The sequence below is a fragment of the Schistocerca serialis genome, chromosome 7, assembly GCF_023864345.2.
Source record: "Schistocerca serialis cubense isolate TAMUIC-IGC-003099 chromosome 7, iqSchSeri2.2, whole genome shotgun sequence".
Taxonomy (NCBI): domain Eukaryota; kingdom Metazoa; phylum Arthropoda; class Insecta; order Orthoptera; family Acrididae; genus Schistocerca; species Schistocerca serialis.
The window spans coordinates 197,934,201-197,957,769 of record NC_064644.1 but is presented as its reverse complement, the minus strand read 5'-3'; the positions used below and the strand labels follow the sequence as shown (position 1 = coordinate 197,957,769).

The 23,569-nt window shown below is 45.0% G+C and overlaps 1 protein-coding gene across 1 annotated transcript in view; it reads right to left on the bottom strand.

Annotated features, from left to right (window-relative positions):
- LOC126412254 (acetylcholinesterase-like) overlaps window positions 1-23,569 on the bottom strand; it is a 111,580-nt gene that overhangs the window by 8,460 nt on the left and 79,551 nt on the right. The window contains exons 8-9 of the mRNA XM_050081757.1: window positions 19,651-19,832; window positions 10,606-10,738 (exon numbers count right to left, since the gene is read on the bottom strand). Of these exons, the coding sequence (XP_049937714.1) occupies window positions 10,606-10,738; window positions 19,651-19,832 (315 nt within the window). The remainder of the gene's footprint in view (window positions 1-10,605; window positions 10,739-19,650; window positions 19,833-23,569) is intronic.

Below are 23,569 nucleotides of genomic sequence, written 5' to 3'. Positions count from 1 at the left end.
CGGGGTTGTCTTGTAGAGGAAGCACTCCAGCATTTATCTGGAGTGACTGATGAGAGCGCGAAAAATCTAAACCGGAGTAGACGAACGGCAGTTTGCACTACAACTGATGTTTCAAATGTCACACAGCCACATAAAATCAGTATGTGATGTAAGCTATGTATTTTTCGATAGTAAAATTATAAATGTAAATACCATAATCTAATAATCAAAACTTTATATATTATCACCCTTTTTTTACATTTTGTTTGACGGAAAGTAAGTGAACCCACTGCAATGGTGAAACTTCAACGAATTATATTTGGGTGTTAATGAAGAATACCTCGTGTTTTCTCTAGGCACAAACGTATTTCCATGACTATATTGTATATTAAAAGACAAAATATAAGATTCAGCGGCAAGATGAATACAGAATTCAGACTTAACTTGGACATTGTGCTAACTACATTGATTTATTTGTTCAGACCAAGTTACTACGTACTTTCTTTAACTTATTTATCCTGTTATCAGTTTTATCGGTTTAGCTGGTTCTTGTCCGACGAAACCTATTTTAGACGCTGGTGCTGTTATTGGGGCATAGGTGCAACAGGGTATAACCCACCTCCAGGACATTAATGAGGTTCTACAGTCAGTTCGAGAACACTGACGCCACACATCTTGATATATTTCTTAGTATAGGGACAAATTTCGGCACGTATGACGCCTGCCGCTTGGGTTCTGAAGACCATCCTTGGCTCCTTTCACCAGAAGGCTGATTTGGTGAAGGCAATTATCGCAGGCGTGATGCAGGCTAAGCCGTCTGTTTGCAGCATTGTGCCCAGGGCCGATCGCTGCCCTGTGTTTTGGAGCAGAGTGGGAGGTCTAAATCAGAGCTCATACGACTCTGCGACTGTATGGGATGCGAATTTCTCTAACTCCGCTATCGGGTGAAGGAAGCTGATACTAATGTATCGGAGTACGTGTGGCGTGCACATGGGTTTCTTATGTTAGAGAAACCCCCCACCCCTTTCGGATGAGAGCCGAATTAGATTTCAAAATCGAAGTTAAATCAGCCATAACACTCTCAGAGGATGCTCGTCCTCATAGATCGGGTTTAGAAAAGGTTAACATGATATTAGTAAACTGTAGGAGCAATCAAGGAAAAGTATCGATTATTGAAGGTTATAATGCCCAAATAGTATTAGGAACAGAAAGGTGGTTGATACTGTAAGTTATTAGCAGCGAAATCCCAAGTTCAGATTGGAATATTTATCGTAAGGTTAGGTTAGTTGCCAATGGTTGTGGCGTATTTATTTCATTAAAGAACTGGAAAATAGCTAGCGAAGTTACCACGTATCCCGAAATTAACTCAACCTAGGTGAAGTTAAGCGTCAGAGGCTGGTCAAATATGGTAATTGTATGCTTCCATAGACCACTTGGGTCTGGAGCTGTAGTGGTATAGCTCTTCAGAGAGAACTCACAGAAAATCGTTAACGATTTTCTTGATCATGCTGTTGTAATGGGGGTGACTTCAGCTTGCCAGCTATAGGTTGGAATATTCATGCTATCAAAATTGGTGCCACAGACAGGTTTTCGTGTGACATTATCCTGGATGTCTTCTCTGAAAATCGCTTTAAACAGATAGAGAAACAATTGGTGAAAGTAACGTCTTTGACCTCAAAGCAACCAACAGGACTGAACGTATGAGTTTACGTACAGAAAGGTATCAGAGAGCATCAGGTTTTGAGAGAGGTTATGACTACGGGTTTTACGGGATACTAAGAACGGTAGGAAGATTTCTTTGCTTAGCAAGAGTGTCAAAAGCAAATTGCAAAGAATTTGAGTAGTCATGATCGTTCAATATGTCATAAACAAGTATATTCCAAACAAGGTCTTAAGCGATCGGAATGACCCACCGAAGTGTAATAGCCGTGATAGGAAACTGCTCCGTAAACAAAGAGAACTTCGTCTCAGATTGAAGATAAAAAATAGCTGACAAACAAAAGCTGAATGATGTGGAAATGAGTGTACGGAGAGCAATGAGAGAAGATCTCAATGACTGTGAAAGTAAATTTGTGTTTACTGATATGAATAAGACCTCTAGGAGGTTCTGGTCTTATTTAAAATCCGTAAGCAGTTCGAAATCATCTATTCATTCACTCAGAGACTATACTAACACTGAAACAGAAGGTACCAGAGAGAAGCCCGCAATACTGGATTCGATCTTCTGAAATTTCTATGCCGCGGAGGATCGTAATCCAGTCCTTTCTTTCAATCTTCGTACAAACGTCAAAATGGAAGATTTTGAGACAGCCGATAGCAGAACAGAAAAACAGCTACAGTCGCTTATTAGTGGAAAGAACCAGATGAGATATCTATGAGACTCTACAAAGATTATAAGAAAGAAGTTGCTCCCTTTCTAGCAGCAGTTTATCGCAGATCACTGAAGCAACGAAGGGTATAAGCGACTGGCAAAAAGCGTATGTCATTCCCGTAGGACAGATGCACACAATTATAGACCTGTATTGTAGACCTCCGTCTGTTGTAGAATTATGAAAGATGTTTTATGCATAATTATTTTGACGTTTTTGCAGAACGAAAATCTCCTCTATAAAAATCATCGTGGATTCTGTGACTACAGATCTTGCGAAACCCCTCCATGAGATCCATAGCTCAGGTTGATACCGTTTTCTTTGGCTTGAGGAAGGCATTTGGTATCGTTCCACCCTGCCGTTTAGTGAAAAAAATACGAACTTATCGAGTATTGGACAAGATTTGCGACTGGATTCGAGACTTCCTTGCAGACAGAACTCAACACATCATTCTTAAGGGAACAAAATCGACAAATGTAAAGGTAATTTCCGCAGTATCACTAGGAAGTGTGACAGGACTATTGTTGTTTATAATGTATATAAATGATCTAGTAGAAAGCGTCGGATGCTCTTTTAGACTGTTCGCAGATGATTCGATTGCCTGTAATAAAGTAGCAACGCCAGAAGATGTGAAGGTGATAAGAGGGAAATCTGAGTTCGAGCCCCGGTGCGGCACACATTTTCATGTGTCATTAATGGGTAGTATATCTATATCTAATAAAGATGATGCCAAGGAATCCGCAGTCAGTGAATAAATTTCGAACAACACAAGGAAGTCTTGCCTATGGTGTTTCCGAGCGCATGATCGGTAACAATATCGGTGTTTGGAAGCATAGTGTTCTTTATGCGGCAAGCAAAGCCGTATTCAACGAGTGTGTCTTCAAACCCCCGCACCAGGTAATTTTCAAGGTCGAATTCAAACTCTGTGTCCTCGAAAGTGAATGATGTTGTTGCCACGCCTATGCAAAGTGACCCTCAGCGGCTCAACCTGTTTGTCAGTGCAGACGATCTCAAGGTTAAACGTTTATTTGACACTTCAATAGTGAAGCCATTGTCACAGTACATAAAATGTTTCTTTTTTCAAAAAAGGGGGGCGTTACATTACCGGTTTCAACGAACTACGTCATCATTTTCAAATGTAAAATGTCAGTTGGAGAATACATAATGTGTGTATAACTGATGTTTTACATTTGAAAATGACGTCGTTCGTTGAAACCGGTAATGTAACACCTTTTTTTTAAAGAAAAATTTTATCTACTGCGACTATGGCTTCACTATTGCAGTCTCAAATAAAGATTTAACAAGTATTATAGCCACACTTCTTTACGACAATTATGTCGGAATATAGAATCGATTTCAAGGTGTCAAACGACAGTCCAGTAAGTTATTTGTTCATGTGCGTGTGACTAATTGCGATGTGAAATTACAGTTAGATACTGGTGCAATTGTTACAGTGCTTAACCACGCATCGTATGAATGATTACATAGTCCTCGGCTACAACAGCCTCTTGCCACAATGTCACCTCTTGATGATGAGGGTATCCCTGTATTGGGAGTGGGTAATCTGTGTTTCACTCTTCGAAATACTACAAAAACAGGACGTTCTGGTGTAATAGGTTTTCCATTTTCGGTATGGAAAGATGCGATTTATTTGGTTTGTCTATACAAGGCAATGACCTACAAGTGAATGCGGCTGTGCCTCAAGCTAGCACTGATGTTGTGCCCTAAACACAGTCAGTTTAGGCAAGGAATCAGACTCTGAGGCTCATGTCACTCTGAAAGACAACGCGCAGCCCACGGCCTGTCCCTTATGCTATTCAGGACCAGGTATCTAAAGAGTTACACCGATGGCGGGACTGCGGTGTGATAAAACCTGTGTCAGATAGTCGGTGGGCGCCCTCTTGGTCTATATTACGAAGCCGTCGGGTGGGTTAAGGCTACGTGCAGATTTTAAGGCTACTGTGAGTCCACAAACTGTCTGTAATTCGTTCCCGTTGCCTCGCCCAGACGAGCTCATGAACAAAATGGAACACAGTCACATTTTTTTCCAAAAATTGTGCCGATCTTTGTGGCCGCGCGGTTCTAGGCGCTTCAGTCCGGAACTGCGCTGCTGCTATGGTCGCAGGTTTGAATCCTGCCTCGGGCATGGATGTGTGTGATGTCCTTAGGTTAGTTAGGTTTAAGTAGTTCTAAGTCTATGGGACTGATGACCTCAGATGTTAAGTTCCATACTGCTCAGAACCTTTTGAACCATTTTTTGAACCAAAAATTGTCTTACAAGACAGATATTTGCAAGCGCCATTGGACGAGACATCCACGAAGCTTATTATTAATATATATCAGGGTCTATTCCAGTTTCAAAGATTGCATTTCGGCAGGGCTTCATTGCACACGATCTCTCAGAGGCTTTTAGAGCAGCTTACTTCAGAAGTTGCTCACTGTGCTTATTACTTGCATGATACAGTAACTTTTGGCCGGACACCAGCTGGTCACTAGCAGAAGTTAGATTCGTTGTTCAAAGTGTTATCAGAAGTAGGTGTAAAGTGCAATAGGTGAAATTGTTCCTTTTTCAATACTGAAATGGAGTACAATTGCACTTGTCGTTAATGCGCAACCCATTCATCCTTCACAGTCTCACTTGAGTGCTATGAGTGGTTTGTCTGCACCCAAGACTGTCAAAGAACTGTAAGCAGTGATAGGCAAATTATGTTATTACATTCTTTTTATTCCTCACACAGCAGAGATCACTGCTCCTTTGAATCGCTTGCATCGAAAACGGGTTTCTTTTGCATGATCTAAAGACTGTCAGAGCACTTTTCAGCCTCTGAAGGATGTCCTATTGAGGGAAGGTTGTCTCATCCACCTCGACACTAAGAAACCAGGCGTCTCACCTTATGATACCGGCGCTGTGTTGTCAAACAGAATAGGATCCACACACAGGCCAATTATCTTCTCGTCCGAAACTCTGTATAAGGCACAATGCGATTATAGTCAGTCAAAAGAGACGGCCGTCCCCATCATCTATGGTGGGGAGGGGGGGGGGGGGGGGAGGGAAGGGACGTTCCTGCTTTATCATGTTATCATGGACGGCCCAATTTAATCAATCAAAGCTGGTTCCTCGTCAGAAAGCCCAGAAGTTGGAGTGATAGGTCTTTCTGCTTTCATATTATCAATATGAATCTATGTATCGGCCCACAGCTAAGCATTCACATGCTGATCTTCTACTGCAACTACCAGTGCTTCCAATGAGATGTCTAACTCCTCTGAATGCTCCTGCATTTAAGTGGATTCTCGAGATCGGAACGTTTTGGAGGACTTTCCTTTGAACTATCCTCAAGTAGCAAGTGAAATTGCATCTGAGCCGACCCTGAGGGTCATTTTGGAATGTGTTCATGGAGGGTGTGGCTTGGCAGTATTACAGAGTTCAGTCATCCCATGGTAGGCGATTTCTATATGCTTCGTCCTGCCATTTCAGTGCAGATGCGAATGCTACTTATCCATACGGGAAATGGCGATGCCGATGTTACAGTCCCACAGTTCCTCCAGTTAGTAGTGTTGAAATTTACCTCGAAGTCATTGGGGCATTGTCCGCATGAAACAGTTGGCAAGACACAGTTGTACACGGCCAGGTATGAACAGTCATATCGAACAGATGACTCCTCAATGTACAGCTTATTCAAAGCATCATGCCGCACCAGCTCAAACTTATTTTAACTGGTCGCGACCCTCAGGACCAAGGCAGAGATTGCGTCTCGACTTTGCTGGTCCATTCTGGAACGCCAGATGTTTGTTAGCAATGGATGCTTTCAGCAAATTCCCGTTTGTGCCAATGAAGTGCACCGCATCAGCAAATACACTGTCGGCACTTACTTCAGTATTCTGCATTGAAGGGTGCCTGAAGCGATAGATTCAGATTGCGGGCCATAATTTACCTTCCAACAGTTCCGACGGTTTTGTAGTAACAATGGTATTCCGCATATTTTCTTAAGCACCCTTCCACTCACAGTCAAATAATGAGGTAGAACGGTTTGTTCGTGAGCCGTGTGTGGCTCGTGTTCGTGCCATCTCTTGTTTAACATCCTGTTTTTACCGTACTGCCGCCTCGGTATCTTAATTTTCAATTACTGGTGTCACTGAGTTGCTGCCTTGCCTGCCCGTGAACGGCAGCAGCACCGCTTATCGATATAGGCCCTGCCGTATTATCTTTGCTGGACTGCTATTACTTCCTGGTCGTCTTGTGTCGACCAACGGGTGGGATCGCGCCAGCAGTGCAGTTCGGACGGGGCACCGAAGTCAGATGGAACGCGCCAGCAGGGGAGTTCGGACCTGGCAGTCGGACAGTTGGGACGAGGCAGAAGTTCGTTCGGGTTGGAGCGGCAGTGAGGTTCAGATAGCCGTGACTCGTCCGACCGTTGCCGGCACATGTGGCTGGGGACGGTCTTGGTTGATCGTCGGTTGGTCGTCTTGCCGCACGACGTGTATTTGCTCTCCGATCGCTTATGGGTTGCCGGTGTGTGTCTTAACTCGTGATTCGTCCTGGTGATTGCAGTCACTGCTTTTAGCATTGGTAGCGTTCTTTGTCCAAGTATTTGTGAAATTGTGTGTAGGCTGTGATGTCCACTGCCCATTTATTTTAGTGCTGTCGGTCGGTTGGCGTGGAGCAGCGAGGAATTCTCGGCGGGGCGTAGTTTGGTCGGGGCATGCTGGCGGTCTCTACGTGGTGTCGAAGTGTGTGTCGCTGTTCCCATTGCTACGAGGTCCGTGGCTCACCAACCCTGGACACGAAAATTGAGATTTGATTTAACCTACCAGCATGTCAAGACTGTTCACATTGTGTCGTTCGGAGTTCGTTGTCGGCTGTTGGGATATTCCCGCGAGAAACAGCTTGGTTTTCAATTTGGAAAATTCTAGCCACCCTCCGGTGGAGTTTCACTATATTTGGTTATTTGAATTGAAGTGCACAAGCGGAATCTTCTGCCTTGTGGCCGCTAACGCTCCGGTTACCTGCCCTGGCCGTTGACGTAAATTTCAGGCAGTGTAGTTTCCTCATCGTGTTGTTGCTGTCCAGCAAGGTGTGTAGTTTGACAGCTCCATGTATGATTGGTTGCGGGCGCCAATATCTTCTACGTTGTTCCGTTGAACTCCCTGCTGTGCCCTGGTCGGGTGAAGTGGAAGTTACCTTGTCGGTGGGTCCACTGACTGTAGGTCGATTGGATTGTCGTCAGATCGTGAATGGTTGGTCCGACTGCCTGTCTCACCTAAGCGAGCGATAGTGTTTGAATTACAAGCCCACCGTCGAACATCTTAGCGCCCTTGTGTGTACTGCCCTTTGTTTTAATTTGTTCTTGTTGTTTGTACTTGTATGACATCTAGCCGATTTTTTTAAATTACAGCTGTTTTGCTCTAAAGGCCTTCAGCTTAGTTTAAGGTACTGTGTCACGTAAGGCCTTTGGCATTTCAAAAATTTTAATGTTGTTGAATTTTAAATCTTGGGCCTTCATCCGATTTTGAGTTTGAGTTGTTTTCTCTAAGGTCTTCAACCTAAATTAAAGAAAGGTTTCACGTAAGGCCTTTGGTATTTTTTAAAAAAATTAATGTTATGGAGTTTTAAGTGTTAGGCCTTCGGCCGATTTGACTTTCACTTGATACTTCAGCCTAACTAAAGAACTGTTTTACGATAAGGCTTGCCTTTTAAATTTCTGATTATGCTTGCGTTTTAAGTTATTAACCATCAGCCGTTTTTAAATTTAAGTGGCTTTCAGCCGGTAATTAAGCCCCTAAGATTAAAGCTGAGTGTTTGAAACAAATTTTGTTTTGGGCTCTTGTAAATTTTGATCAAATAATAAAGTTCTGTATTCGACTGTAATTGACAGCCACTTATTTTGGCCCCGTTCCACAATTTATACTATCTGTCCTGTCCTGCGGGTTAACCAGGGCGTTTCATTTCGGACCTTCAAATCACTGATGGACAAGCTTCGCTCTACAGACTCAAGGAACCAAACACTCAAGGAATTCTTTTCTGTGTACCGCTCCTTGCCAAGAGACGGCAAATGGCTGGTGGAGCATCTCCATGGGCTCCGTCATCGAGCATTGTTGCAACACGTGTCTGCCCCTACAGGTTCACAGTCTGCTGCACATGTGGTGTCACCGCCAGACACCACACTTGCTAGGTGGTAGCTTAAATCGGCCGCGGTCCATTTAGTACATGTCGGACCCGCGTGTCGCCACTGTGTGATCGCAGACCGAGCTCCACCACAAGGCATGTCTCGAGATACGATATAGCACTCGCCCAGTTGTACGACGACTTTGCTAGAGACTACACTGACGAAGCCTTTCTCTCATTTGCCGAGAGACAGTTGGAATAGCCTTCAGCTAAGTCCATGACTACGACCTAGCAAGGCGCCATTAACCATATCTGAAGATAGTCTTATTTGTGTTATCAAGAGCGATGTACCACAAGGATCGAATAAAGTTAAGTATTCAAGGAGCTGCATACTTTTCTTATTAGCATTCACTAATTATCCTGTTCCAGAATTCACGCCCGTCTGCGTTAGATAGCGTGCCTTTCGGCCTCCTCTATCTACAAGGTGTTGGCACATTTACCAACACATCAGCACACATGCAAGTTTCAGCTTCAGCAAACCGTTTACTTTCGAGTCTTCCGCAAGTGTCGCAGTCTGCTGCGAAGTAACTGAAGTTTTTCCCAGTTGCTCCACATCGACTTGTGTTCGCGGTCCCATTTCGTCGCCAGTGTCTGCAGCAGCCGCCTTCACCGTCTCAGTTGCCTCCACCTGCAGCGTGGTCGTCTCCCCTGTCGGAGACCCCAGTGGAGATCGACATGGAAGTGCCTTTAGCGTCGCAGCTGGTCTGGCAGCCCGCGCCACAGCCATGGGGAAGTTGAGTCCAGTCACTTGGCCGGGCGCTTGGGAGTTTCCCGTCGCCGTATCCGACTTCAATCTGTTTCAGAGCCAATATCTGCCTCTGCGGACCTCGACATGCTCCCTGTGGACGTTTTTCCAATTGGAGATTGCAGCCATGTGGAGGGAGAATTCCGGGGTGCTGGTAGGAGCATATCGCCGGCTTCGGCGTCGATTCCTACCCCCGCAACTACGTCGGTGTTCTGTCCTTCTCCGCGCCAACGTTCTCAACTTTTGTATACGACGGCGTTGCATAAGGTTTGGGGGTAGGCGTGTGGCGTAGACGACTATCGAAACTCAAGCAAAAGGTCGACAATCGCAAAGAAGCTGAAAGCCAGCAAAGCATCATTGGCAGGGTCCATCCGAGCCAGCCTCGGGCCACAGCCCTCGGAGCACAATTATAAGTCCTTGCCATGAAGACGGCCGCACCAGACCCGCAGTCTAATATACCGGTAGTCGTCGCGCAGCGTTAGTGTAGCATACACAGCAGTGTGCCTCGAGCGCTGTTAGTTAGTTACCATCGTAGAGCCAGTTCAGAGTACGTTGTCAGCCTGATGAGTGTAACAAGCATACAGATCTTAGCAGTATTCACTGTACTGCTGAACGTTATAATACTGTCTTCAATGTTTACTCATTCCGAGCAAAGTACCTATTCATCTGCAGCATTGGAGTGGACTTTTCAGACCACTGTTACCTCACAGCACAGTTGCTGTTTGCGTGTTTCATTCTTGAAGCAGTTCGGCCACCAAGTATCAAACAATCACGCACTACTACAAACCGCCACTGCTGGGTCAATCCATGAAAGATAAGTTCTTCCTTAATTAATAAAATGTTTGTGTTTCACTTGACTTAATTGTATACCGATTTCTTTCTTTAGCTCGTACACAACAACTGGAAGAGTACAGTCATCTTAATTTTCAACTGTGGAAACAAGTGCGTTATGACTAAGAACAATGATTGCAAATATTATCAGAATAAAAGGCAGTTGGAAACAAAATCTGGAGGAGAACTGTTTACGTGAATGAGAGTGATCCTGATAACGTAGTTACTTTCTTGATTCACTGGAGTTTCAGGTAGTACGCATATATATCTGAATTTTTTCCGTGCTGCTGGAAAGTCTCCCTCATTAATGTGACATTTTAAATCTCTCACGCCCGACTCGAATGCGAAAATGAAAATACGTAACAGTTCTAGACCAATTAACATTATTTCTGCTCTGAATTTATAACATTATGATTTTAAGACATAAACGCAAGCGCCACTAGAAAGAAAAGGAGTCTAATGGACAAATCGCACGCAAAGCTATTGCCTGTAGTCTGCTGATAAGTGTGACTTCATACCGTAGGTGGAGTTCCCTATGGAAGGTCCGCGATAGTCAAACAGGTGGTAGAAGATGGGAGCGGCGTCAGACTGGTTAGCCATGATCCTCACTGCGGTGTCTGATGGCTCCACGAAGCCGAAGTCCGTCAGCATCTGCAAACATAAACATCTATGTCAAAAAAAAAAATCTATGTCAAAAAATGACGTGTACGATTACCTGAAAATAAGGAGTCAGTTTACACTTGTTGTAAAAGAGTGAGTAACCTTTTAGCTTCACAATGTACATTAAGTTTCAAAATATTATGTTGTTGATGTGGACTATCACATGCAATGTACAGTGTCTGATCAGAAGAATCCGGTCACATCTATGGAATGCAGAACTGACCAGCAGATGAGACGAGAGACGGACTCACCAGCATAAAAGGAGGCGACGAATACTGTACTGTCAGTAAAGAAGCACTAACAACACAGTGGGTCATTCAGAAGAGCTCAGTGACTTCGAACGTGACTGGTCAACAGATGTCACGTAAGTAACAAATCCATCAGAGACACTCTAACCCTTCCAAAGCTGCCCAAGGCGACTGCTGGCGATGTGAACTGGAAACGCAAAGGAACAACAACAGCTAAACCAAGACCTGCCAGAGCTACTGTACTGACGGACAGGGATCGTGGAGTATTGTGGAAGGTCCTTTTACAAAATCGCATAAAATCAGCAGAAGGAATCACTCGCGAGTTCCAAAGTGCTATCAGCAGTCCAGCTAGCACCGTGAGTTGTGTAGGGAACTAAAAGGAATGAGGTACAGTGATCGAACAGCTCCTTATGATCCATATGTTTCTGCAGTCAGTGCTAAGAGATGCTTGAGACGGTATAAATACCGACGCCGCTCTACAGCGGACGACTGGAAACAAGTGATCTGGAGTGATGAATCACGCTATACCCTGTAACAATCCGATGGAAGGGATTGGATTTGGCGAATTCATGGGAAACGTTACGTGTAGTCATGCTCAGGCTAATTTATCTGCCCCTACCAATGTCGTTTAATGCATCCCGCTATGTTATATCGCTTCATAAACGAAGGCTTTTCATATTCACTCGTTCGGTCCGCCCAAACTACACTCACGCTCATAAATTAAGGATAATGCTGATACATAGTGAAACATCGCTCCGGTGGGAGGTTTGCGGGTTTGAATCACCTCGGGGTATGACCATGCGGTGCATTTGACCAGCGGTCGTCGCACGGTGCCGCTGGCAGCAGTCCACATATGCAAAGGTGTGTTGATGATGTCAGAGTACGGTGCAGCGAGTAAGTGTGCAGACATTTACAGACGTGCTAATGGTGACTGTGTGTTGAAAATGGCTCAAAGAACACATATTGATGACGTTATGAGGGGTAGAATACTAGGGCGACTGGAGGCTGGTCATACACAGCAGGTCGTAGCACGGGCTCTCCGTGTGCCACTAAGTGTGATCTCAAGATTATGGCAACGAATCCGGCAGACAGGAAATGTGTCCAGGTGCTACAGTACGGGACGTCCACAGCGTACAACACCACAAGAAGACCGATATCTCATCATCAGTGTCCGCAGACGGCCACGGCTTACTGCTGGTAGCCTTGCTCGGGACCTTACCGCAGCCACTGTAACAGTTGTCTCCAGACACACAGTCTACAGACGACTGAACAGACATGGTTTACTCGCCCGGAGACCTGCAAGGTGCATTCCACTGACCGCTGGTCACAGGAGAGCCCGTAAATCCTGGTGTCAAGAACTCATCACATGGTCATTGGAACAGAGTCCCAGGTTATGTTCACGGACGAGTCCAGGTATAGTCTGAACAGTGATTCTCACCGGGTTTTCATCTGGCGTAAACCAGGAACAGATACCAACCCCTTAATGTCCTTGAAAGAGACCTCTATGGAGGACGTGGTTTGATGTTGGGGGTGGATCATGAATGGCGCACGTACACCCCTGCATGTCTTTGACAGAGGAACTGTAACAGGTAAAGTGTCTCGGGACGTCATTTTGCACCAGTATGTCCGCCTTTTCAAGGGTGCTGTGGGTCCCACCTTCCTCCTGATGGATGATAACGCACGGCCCCACCGAGCTGCCATCATGGAGGCGAACCTTGTACAGAAGATATCAGGTGAATGGAATGGCCTGCCTGTTCTCCGGACCTAAACCCCATAGAGCACACCTGGGATGCTCTCGGTCGACGTATCGCTGCACGTCTTCAAACCTGTAGCACACTTCAGGAGCTCCGACAGCCACTGTTGCAAGAATGGGATGCTATACCCCAGCAGCTGCTCGACCACCTGATCCAGAGTATGCCAACCCGTTGTGCAGCCTGTGTACGCGTGCATGGTGATCATATCCCATATTGATGTAGGGGTACATGCGCAGGAAACAGTGGCGTTTTGTAGCACATGTGATTCGGGACGGTTTTCTCAACTTATCACCAATACCGTGGACTTGCAGATCTGAGTCGTGTTTGTTCCCTATGTGCCTATGTTATTAGCGCCAATTGTGTGTAGTGCCACGTTGTGTGGCACCACATTCTGCAACTGTCTTTAATATACGAGCATGAGTGTACTAGTCCTGCTGAAAAAATGAACAGGACTTATTTGTACGAAATTTAATAAAGTTAAATATTGCACTGGGATACATTTTCGACTTATTCAAGAAAAACGTACAAAACTGACCTTACAACGCACCCACACTCAGACCCCACCTGTCATGATTTCTAGCATGTTGTTAATGGCACTCCCTTCTACCACTGCTAAAAAATATGCGATTGTAAGAATTATTTCCTACATTCGACTTTTTTTGGTCTTTATTGATTGGCCTTATTACGCAGACGGCTTCGTCGAGTACTTACAGATTTTAAAACTGACGTTTGTGTTAACTTAACCTAAAACATTTGTGAATGTTACTAGCAAAAAATAAACAATTACATCGTTGTATTCGTCAGACCTTCAACAGACCAATCAGTACAGACTGAGAAAGGTCGAATATCGGGAATAGTTTATGTAGTCAGAAATTTTTGAACAGTGGTAGAAGGGACTGGCATGAACAACATCCTAGAAGTCCTGCCTGGTGAGGGGTGAGTGTGGGGGTGGAGCTGCGTCTTAAGATCACTTCTGTACATTTCCGTGAATAAGTCGAAAACCGTGATCTCCAGCGAAAATGTACTCCAGGTCCATACTTAACTGCATCAAATTTCTCACAAAAAGACCCTGTTCATTTTTTCTGTAGTGCTAATAGTTTGCGTCTAGCGAGCGAGAGAACATGAAAATCTCATGCATTGTTTTTGAATGCCAGACAGATCATTGCGTGTTGCATAAAACTATACCGGTAGGGTCAGCTTAATCACACAATATAGAACCAACAGTGAAGTATGGTGTAACGGTAGGGGGATGTTTTTCGTGGCTAGGGTTGTCACAGAGTGATGTACTTCGCCCAAGTGAGAGACTGTTTACTCTTAGGACAATGTATCTTTGACTTGTTGTATTGTATGTTCTGTGACTATGTAATAAAGTGTTGTAAGACTGCTAATCGCTGCTCTACTGTGATTCACTACGTAAGAATTTGGTGCCGAAACCCGGGATAGACTTTGCCCGAGACAGTTTCCACGATTGCCGTTGTGGAACCACGAATTCTGGACACACGTCACGCGGCAATACTACGAGGGGGTCGTACTGAAGCGATTTGTCACACCACGCAACAAGCTCTTCGACGACAAACGCCTGCGTACACAGCTAAGTTCAATTGAATTATCACGCAACATGTTTTGTAGTGCCATTTGTAAAGGCAACTGGTTACATTATTGCCTCTGTGTACTGCTATTGTAGCTGTTCGATTAACGCTTTAACGAATTATCAGATCCTATGCTACGCCTGTAGATTGTTTATGACTATTGCTGCCATCTAGCGACCATCAATTGAACTACTTCGATCCAAAGATAACGCCTTACTAGGACCAGCTGATCGCTAGCCGACACTGCTTTAAACTTTGGAGTAATCGGACGGAATGGACAAACCAGAAGCACAGTTACACTCTCTAAAGAGAAAACGTATGAGAGAAAGAGCAAAAATTACGCGACTCGTAGCGGAAGTTGCAAGGTTGTCAGACTCATCGGAAATCGCGGATTATAAATATTGCAGTGACAGATTGGGAAGCGTTTTGGGCCGTCTCGTTAAATTAGATGAGGATATTCACGACTTGTTAGACGATGACGAAAACGAAGAAGATGTTCTTAATTGCGAAGGTTATATAGACACCGCGAAACTTACAATTCCTCGATTGTCTCACGAAATAGAGAAACAACTTGCGAAATCGGTAGCAGACACAAAGATTCCCGACAATCCGCCCGTACAATCTGTAACAATGAGTGTTCCCACAGCTTCAGTAAAACTTCCGCGGGTCAAACTTGAGCCTCTTTCAGGCGATCTCGAGACATGGGCACGATTCTGGGAGCAGTTTGAGCAGTCGGTTGACAACGATCCGGCGGTAGCTACAATCAATAAACACATTTTTCTTCGCGGCTATCTCTCGGGAGAACCAAAGCATTTAGTGGACGGTATTGCGGTGACGGCCGAGACGTACGCAGAAACGAAGAGGATTCTCCGAACGCGTTATGGCAACAAGGATCGAATAATTCAAGCTCACTTAGATTATCTCGAAGCCAAGTCTTGTCGATATCTACGCCAACCAGCCTTTTGAACTTAATTTAAATTCAGCCCATACTGGAAGCTCATTCGTATCACAGCATGGATTCTCCGCTTCCTACACAACATTCGTCAGAAGAATAAATCTTCAGGAGAACTTACAGCCACCGAAATATCAGCTGCCAAAATGTATTGGATTCGAGTGGGCCAGAGAGATTCCTTCCCCAGGGAATTAAATGCACTTCAGAATAACTTACCACTGCCAAAAGAGTCAAAAATCGCACGATACAATCCTTTCGTAGAAGATGTACTGATACGTCTAGGAGGTCGACTGCAGTGCACTAGCCAAAATAGGGGACAAAAACATCCTGTACTCCTTGACAGTTCCCACCACTTCATACAGTTGGTTATTCGAGAGACACACATCCGCCTCCATCACTTTGGTGTTCGTTCTGTACTATCCGAAGTGCGAACCGAATTTTAGATCCTTACAGCTCGTCTGGCCATCAAAAGAATCCTACAATCATGTCTCGCATGCAAGATCTTGAAGAATCCACGAGGGCAACAGATCGAAGCACCGCTACCACCTGAACGAGTTTCACATGCCAAACCATTTGCTGTAACCGGAATAGACTTTGCTGGCCCGCTATTCATCAAAGTGGGGAAGGAAACGCGCAAGTCATATATCACTCTTTTCACATATGCTGCCACACGAGCTGTACACCTCGAAACCTGTACAGACTTGTCAACGGACAAGTTTCTTATGGCACTTCAGCGATTCGCCGGAAGACGTGGACTACCCCACACGATGTATACAGATAACGCGAAAACATTCCACTCCACAAATATGGAACTAGCCCAACTTTGGAAGACATTAACCACCACAAAAACTTATCGGTTCCTCGCCCACCGAGGTATTACTTGGAGATTCATTCTCTCCCGGGCGGGTTGGTGGGGAGGATGGTGGGAAAGAATGGTGGGCACTATAAAGCGTTGCCTACGGAAGGTAATGGGACTCGCAAAGCTCACTGAGGAACAACTGAACACCACCTTGATCAGTATTGAAGCCGCGGTGAACTCCAGGCCCATCACACCAGGAGATGATTGTGATGCACTCACACCTTCCCACTTTCTGACGGGAGAAAAACTTACGGCTATTCCGACGGGACCAGAGCCTTCAGCGAAAACGAATTTAAAAAAGGAATTACGACTGAGACAGCAACTCTGTGACAGTTTTTGGAACCGTTGGGTTAAAGAATACCTATTGGAGCTCCGGAACTACCATGAAGTTAAGCGCCCATCGGGACGAGTTATCCCCTTTCGCCCTGGCGACATCGTGCTGATCCAAGAGGACCTTCGTCCGCGACATATGTGGAAGAAGGCCAGGATAGAAAAGGTACTACCAGGAAGAGACGGCAGGGTAAGGACGATAATACTCCGGACACCAGAAGGTCACATCATTAGTCGTCCTGTGCAGCAGGCCCTACCTTTGGAGGTCGACCAGGGTGGGGAGGATGTCACAGAGTGATGTACTTCGGGCAAGTGACAGACTGTTTGTTTACTCTTAGGACAATGTATCTTTGACTTGTTGTATTGTATGTTCTGTGACTATGTAATAAAGTGTTGTTAGACTGCTAATCGCTGTTCTACTGTGATTCACGACGTAAGAAGGGTGTCGCCCACAATGTGGACGAGTGTAACCACATTTTGGAACATTATGTACTGAGTACAGCAAACAGAAATTTCGGAGACGATGACTGTATCAGCATTACAATGCACCCTGTCATAAAGCAAAATCTGTGATGCAATGATTTGTGGATAGTATTGTTCCTAAAATGGACTGCGCTGCCCGGAGTCCTGAGCTGAACCAAATGGAACAGTTTTGGGATGAGTTGGAACTTAGACTCCACTCAAGACCCCAGACTACATCACTACCTTCGCTGGTTTCGGCTCTTGAGGAAATGTGGACTGCCATTCCTCCACATACTTTCAAGCAGAGTTCAAGGCGTCATAAAGGCGAAGAGTGGACACATCCCATATTGAAACTTCCTGGCAGAATAAAACTGTGTGCCCAACCGAGATCCGAACTCGGGACCTTTGCCTTTTGCTGGCAAGTGCTCTACCATCTGAGCTACCCGAGCACGACTCACGCCCCGTCCTCACAGCTTTACTTCTGCCAATATCGCGTCCCCTACCTTCCAAACTTCACAGAAGCTCTCCTGCGAACCTTGCAGAACATGCACTCCTGGAAGAAAGGATATTGCGGAGACATGGCTAAGCCGCAGCCGGGGGATGTTTCGAGAATGAGATTTTCACTCTGCAGCGGAGTGTGCGCTGATATGAAACTTCCTGGTAGATTAAAACTGTGTGCCAGACCGATACTCGAATTCGAGACCTTTGCCTTTCGCGGGAAAGTGCTTTACCAACTTAATCTGCCAGTAAGTTTCATATCAGCGCACACTCCGCTGCAGAGTGAAAATCTCATTCTGGAAACATCCCAACTTAATGTCCACTAATAAGTTTCCAGGTTTTTGATCAGATAGTGTGCCTAATTTCGATAACACAACCATGGTGTGGTACCTATTAACTGTATACTTGATTCGACTTTCTATGATGTAAATTGTAGCAAGTACTGATGTTGAAAAGTGTGTGTTTGTTGTAGAATCATCCGAAAATGATAACAAATCCGGAAATGTCAGAGTGCAACCAGAAGGATCTAAAATAACAGTCAGATGACGAAAACATTTAAACAACACGAATTGACTGTTAATCCTGCGTTATATACACATTTTTCTCAGACAACTTCAGTCTAAACCACCTTTGTTTATCAATATAAGTGTCATACTTTATTCGGGAGAGGGGACTCTTTTAGAAATGTCTTGCCCTGTACAGGAAAAAGGTGCAATATCTATTAATTACACTATTGACCATTAAACTTGCTACCACGAAGATGATGTGCTACAGACGCGAAATTTAACCAACAGGAAGAAGATGCTGTGATATGCAAATGATTAGCTTTTCATAGCATTCACACAAGGTTGGCGCCGGTGGCGACACCTACAACGTGCTGACATAACGAAAGTTTCCAACCGATTTCTCATACACAAACAGCAGTTGACCGGCGCAGCCTGGTGAAACGTTGCTGTGATGCCTCGTGTAAGGAGGAGAAACACGTACCATCACGTTTCCGACTTTGATAAAGGTCGGATTGTAGCCTATCGCGATTGCGGCTTAACGTATCGCGACATTAGTGCTCGTGTTGGTCGAGATCCAATGAATTTTAGCAGAATATGGAATCGGTGGTTACAGGAGGGTAATACGGAACGCCGTGCTGGATCCCAACGCCCTTGTATCACTAGCAGTCGAGATGACAGGCATCTTATCCGCATGGCTGTAATGGATCTTGTAGCCACGTCTCGATCCCTGAGTCAACAGATGGGGACGTTTGCAAGACAACAGCCATCTGCACGAACAGTTCGACAACGTTTGCATCAGCATGGACTATCAGCTAGGAGACCATGGCTGCGATTACCGTTGACGCTGCATCACAGACAAGGGCGCCTGCGATGGTGTAGTCAACGACGAACCTGGGTGCACGAATGGCAAAACGTCATTTTGTCGGATGAATCCAGGTTCTGTTTACAGCATCATGATGGTCGCATCCGTGGTTGGCGACATCGCGGTGAACGCACATTGGAAGCGTGTATTCGTCATCGCCATACTGGCGTATCACCCGACGAGATGGTATGGGGTGGCAATGGTTACACGTCTGAGCCACCTCTTGTTCGCACTAACGGCACTTTGAACAATGGACGTTACATTTCAGATGTGTTACGACCCGTCGCTCTACCCTTCATTCGATCCCTGCGAAACCCTACATTTCAGCAGGATAATGCAAGACCGCATGTTGCAGTCCCTGTACGGGCCATTCTGCATGCAGAAAATGTTCGACTTCTGCCCTGGCCAGCACATTCTCCAGATCTCTCAGCAACTGAAAACGTCTGGTCAATGGTGGCCGAGCAAGCGGCTCGTCACAGTATGCCAGTCACTACTCTTGATGAACTGTGGTATCGTATTGAAGCTGCATGGGCAGCTGTACCTGTACACGCCATCCAAGCTCTGTTCGACTCAATGCCCAGGCGTATCAAGGTCGTTATTACGGCCAGAGGTTGTTGTTCTGGGTACTGATTTCTCAGGATCTACGCACCCAAGTTGCATGAAAATGTAATCACATGTCAGTTCTAGTATTATATATTTGTCCAATGAATACTCGTCTATCATCTGCATTTCTTCTTGGTGTAGCAATTCCAATGGCCAGTAGTGTAATTTTAAACTCTAGAAAGGGACTGATTTTAAACACTAAAGGAAGTTTGAGAGAGGGAGAGTCCGCCGTGAACTCACGTCGACGATAGCCTGCGCCTCCTGCAGAGTGATGCTCTCGTTGCCGAAGTAGAAGTCGCGGATGCGCAGCGCTGCGTCCTGGCGCTGATCGGCCGTCGGCAGACGCACCAGCGGCGCCGCTGCCTCCACGAAGTTCTCGTCCAGCTGCTGCACGGCGGCCTCGCTGCTCAGGTAGCCCTTCCCTGCACACACAGTGCAAGCACTCCTCTCACCCACCTTCTCAAAAATCCCACCTTCACCTGTGGAGATTGCGCGTCCACAAAAGATGGAAAATCTCCATTGCAAAAAGACATCATACCAACAGGAACAGGGGTTGAGTACAGAGAGAAAGAAAATATTCCTGACAATAATAGCTACTGCCTGACCGATTTAGACGAGTCAGTTAGTGCTATTAACCCTTTCGTGAGCCGTGGAAACATGCTTCCCACTACAATGAACTCGCTCCTAGTCCTGTGGGATTCACAGGTCCCACCTCTGTACAGTGGTAGCCGGCCGGGGTGGCCGAGCGGCTCTAGGCGGTACAGTCTGGAACCGCGCGACCGCTACGGTTCGCAGGTTCGAATCCTGCCTAGGGCATGGATGTGTGTGATGTCCTTAGGTTAGTTAGGTTTAAGTAGTTCTAAGTTCTAGGGGACTGATGACCTCAGAAGTTAAGTCCCATAGTGCTCAGAACCATTTGTACGGTGCTACTACCTAGTTAACAGTATAGGGTACTATTTCCAATCGGAAGTTCCGACCGTTTTTGCTGTACCTTCACGCAGAGGCATTGTATAGCTGAGTGTTGCTCCGTAGAGGAGCCGTTCAGTGCTGTTTGCGTGACATTTTGTGATTTTTTCCTGAAAGCTATAGTATCAGCTAAATACTTTTGATTTACCCAAATTTTTGAAGGAAAACGTAAAAATGGAACGAGGAGAATTCCAGTTTGAAACAAAAGGAGCCATTTCTGCAGTCACTTTCCTGTCCTCAATTCATGACCCATGAGAAACAGCCACAGTGAAAAGGAAAAACAAGGATGGTACTAGCACAGAGATTTCTTGTCCTGAAGTTGTGGCAAAATACAACAAAATAATGGGTGGTATCGGTAAGTTTGATCAATTACGAGAAAGATATGCTATCGGCAAACGTTCTGTAAAATGATGGCACGGAATATCTTATTTCCTGGTGGACGTTGCTGCAGTGAGCAGTTTTATCCTGTGGAAAATAAGTAAAAGAGAAAGTGGACAGCATGATCAGCTCACATACAGGATCCATCTAGCCAGACAATTGATCGCTGGCTTCTCATCCCAAAAATGGCGTGGACAAAAACCTGCCTGAAGATTTTCGTCATGTGGCTGTAGCGGAGCATCAACCCATTTTAGGAGAAACCTACTGGACGTGCCATCATTATAGTACCAAAGCTGCGGAAAAGAGCACTCGCTGTATTTGTACATATTGTGAAATACCACTTTGCATAGATCCATGTTTCAGAAAATTTCATGGCAAGTAATTTTGAACAATCATTGTAACAAGAGAAGTAAATTTATCAAATAAATATGACATATATTGAAAAAGTTGTTTTTGTCATTTAACTCCAAGGAAGGGCAGTGGGAAGAATACTTCCCATCCTGTTGTGTGACCTCACTTTCACAGTTGGAGCAAATTTGATATTCTGTATGATAAATATACCTATCTGTTAACTAATATCTGGTCTCCATTCATTAAAAAAAATGCTCAATAATTTTGCCCACGAAAGGGTTAAGAAACACAGAACTAAAGTGTACAAGTGCCTAGAAGAGCAAGCGCAAAGAATGCGGCAGTGTTCAGATCGCTGCTTTCCAACAGTGGAAAAGAGCTGAACTGTAAGAATTCCCCGTCTTCGATAGGGAAAGCGGAGATGCTGGGTCGATCTTGGGTGTCGTCCTCGAGACAATGGCCGATGGCTTCTGCCGAACCGGGAGGAAATGGTTCAAATTGCTCTGAGCACTACGGGGCTTAACTGCTGTGGTCATCAGTCCCCTAGAACTTAGAACTACTTAACCTAACTAACCTAAGGACATCACACAGATCCATGCCCGAGGCAGGATTCCAACCTGAAAACCGTAGCAGCAGCGCGGTTCCACACTGAAGCGCCTAGAACCGCCGATTATGAAATAAATGCAAAAAGAGGCGACTCACTGATTCAATGTCATAAACTTTTTGTTATTTATCCACTGTCCCTGACGTAAAAGCTATGTTAAAAATCAATATACATGATAATACTTGCACTCGTCGCATATCTCAATTAAAAGTGTGGCTTACTGCCTGGTTGGAGCGCAGCTATCGTCTTGTACACTGAAGCGCCAAAGAAACTGGTACAGGCAAGCGTATTCTAATACAGATATAAGGAGAAAGGCAGAAGACGGCATTGCGGTCGGCAACGCCTATATAAGAAAAGTGTCTGGCGCAGCTGTTAGATCGGTTACAGCTGCTACAATGGCAGGTTCTCAAGATTTAAGTGAGTTTGAACGTGGTGCGCACGAGCGCTGGGATCGTAGCGGTCGCACCGTTCCAGACTGAAGCGCCTAGAACCGCTCGGTCACACCGGCCGGCTGAACCTGGAAGAGAGATGGTGTGCTGAGCCAACTATACACACGGTAATAAATTGTTTGTTCTTAAATAATTATGGAAAGGACGATACGATACGCCACTGCAACTACAACTACAATATTTTGTTTCACGTCCCAGTTCAGTACCTTCCCCTCTGAGAATAATCTCAGAGGAGGAAGTTCCAGCAGAGAAAACTGTTGCCCTGAGGACAGTTGTGACGTCTCAGTCGATGGGAAATGGCCAGGGATTCTTCAAATTCAACTGACAGCAAAAATGTCAGACTCTGAGATGCTTTTGCATGAACAAAAATGTGTTGTGCAGTTCAAAGTGCCATGGTGCACATCCTTGCTTTCGACACTGTTCCTCACAAGCGTCTTCTAACCAAACTGCGTGCCTACGGAGTATCACCTCAGTTGAGCGACTGGATTCGTAGTTTCCTGTCAGAAAGATCACAGTTCGTAGTAATAGACAGAAAGTCATCGAGTAAAACAAAAGTAATATCCGGCGTTCCCCAAGGAAGTGTTATAGGCCCTCTATTGTTCCTGATCTATTTTAACGACGTAGGAGACAATCTGAGTAGCCGTCTTAGATTGTTTGCAGATGATGCTGTCATTTACCGACTTGTAAAGTTATCAGATGACCAAAACGACTTGCAAAATTATTTAGATAAGATAATTGTATGGTGCAAAAAGTGACAGTTGACCCTGAATAAGAAAAAGTGTGAACCTATTCACATGAATACTAAAATAAATCAGCTAAATTTCGATTACGCGATAAGTCACACAAATCTGAAGGCTGTAAAATCAACCAAATACTTAGGGATTACAATTACAAATAACCTAAATTGGAACGATCACATAGATAATATTGTGGGTAGAGCAAAACAAAGACTGCGATTGATTAGCAGAACAAGTAGGAGGTGGAACAGGTCTACTAAAGAGACTGCTTACACCATTCTTGTCCTCCGTATTCTGGAGTATTGCTGTGCGCTGTGGGATCCTCATCAGGTGGGACTGACGGATGATATCGAAAAAGTACAAAGAAGGGCGGCTCATTTTGTATTACCGCGAAATAGGGGAGCTAGTGTCACATATATGACACGTGAATTGGAGTGGCAGTCATTGAAACAAAGGCGTTTTTCGTTGCGACGGGATCTTCTCATGAAATTTCAGTCACCAGTTTTCTCCTCCGATTGCGAAAAAATTCTGTTGGTACCAACCTACATATGGAGAAATGATCATCACGATAAAATAAAATCAATCAGGGCTCGCAAAGAAAAATTTAACTGCTCGATTTTCCAGCGTGCCGTTCGAGAGTGGAACGGTAGAGAGACAGCTTGAAGCTGGTTGATTAA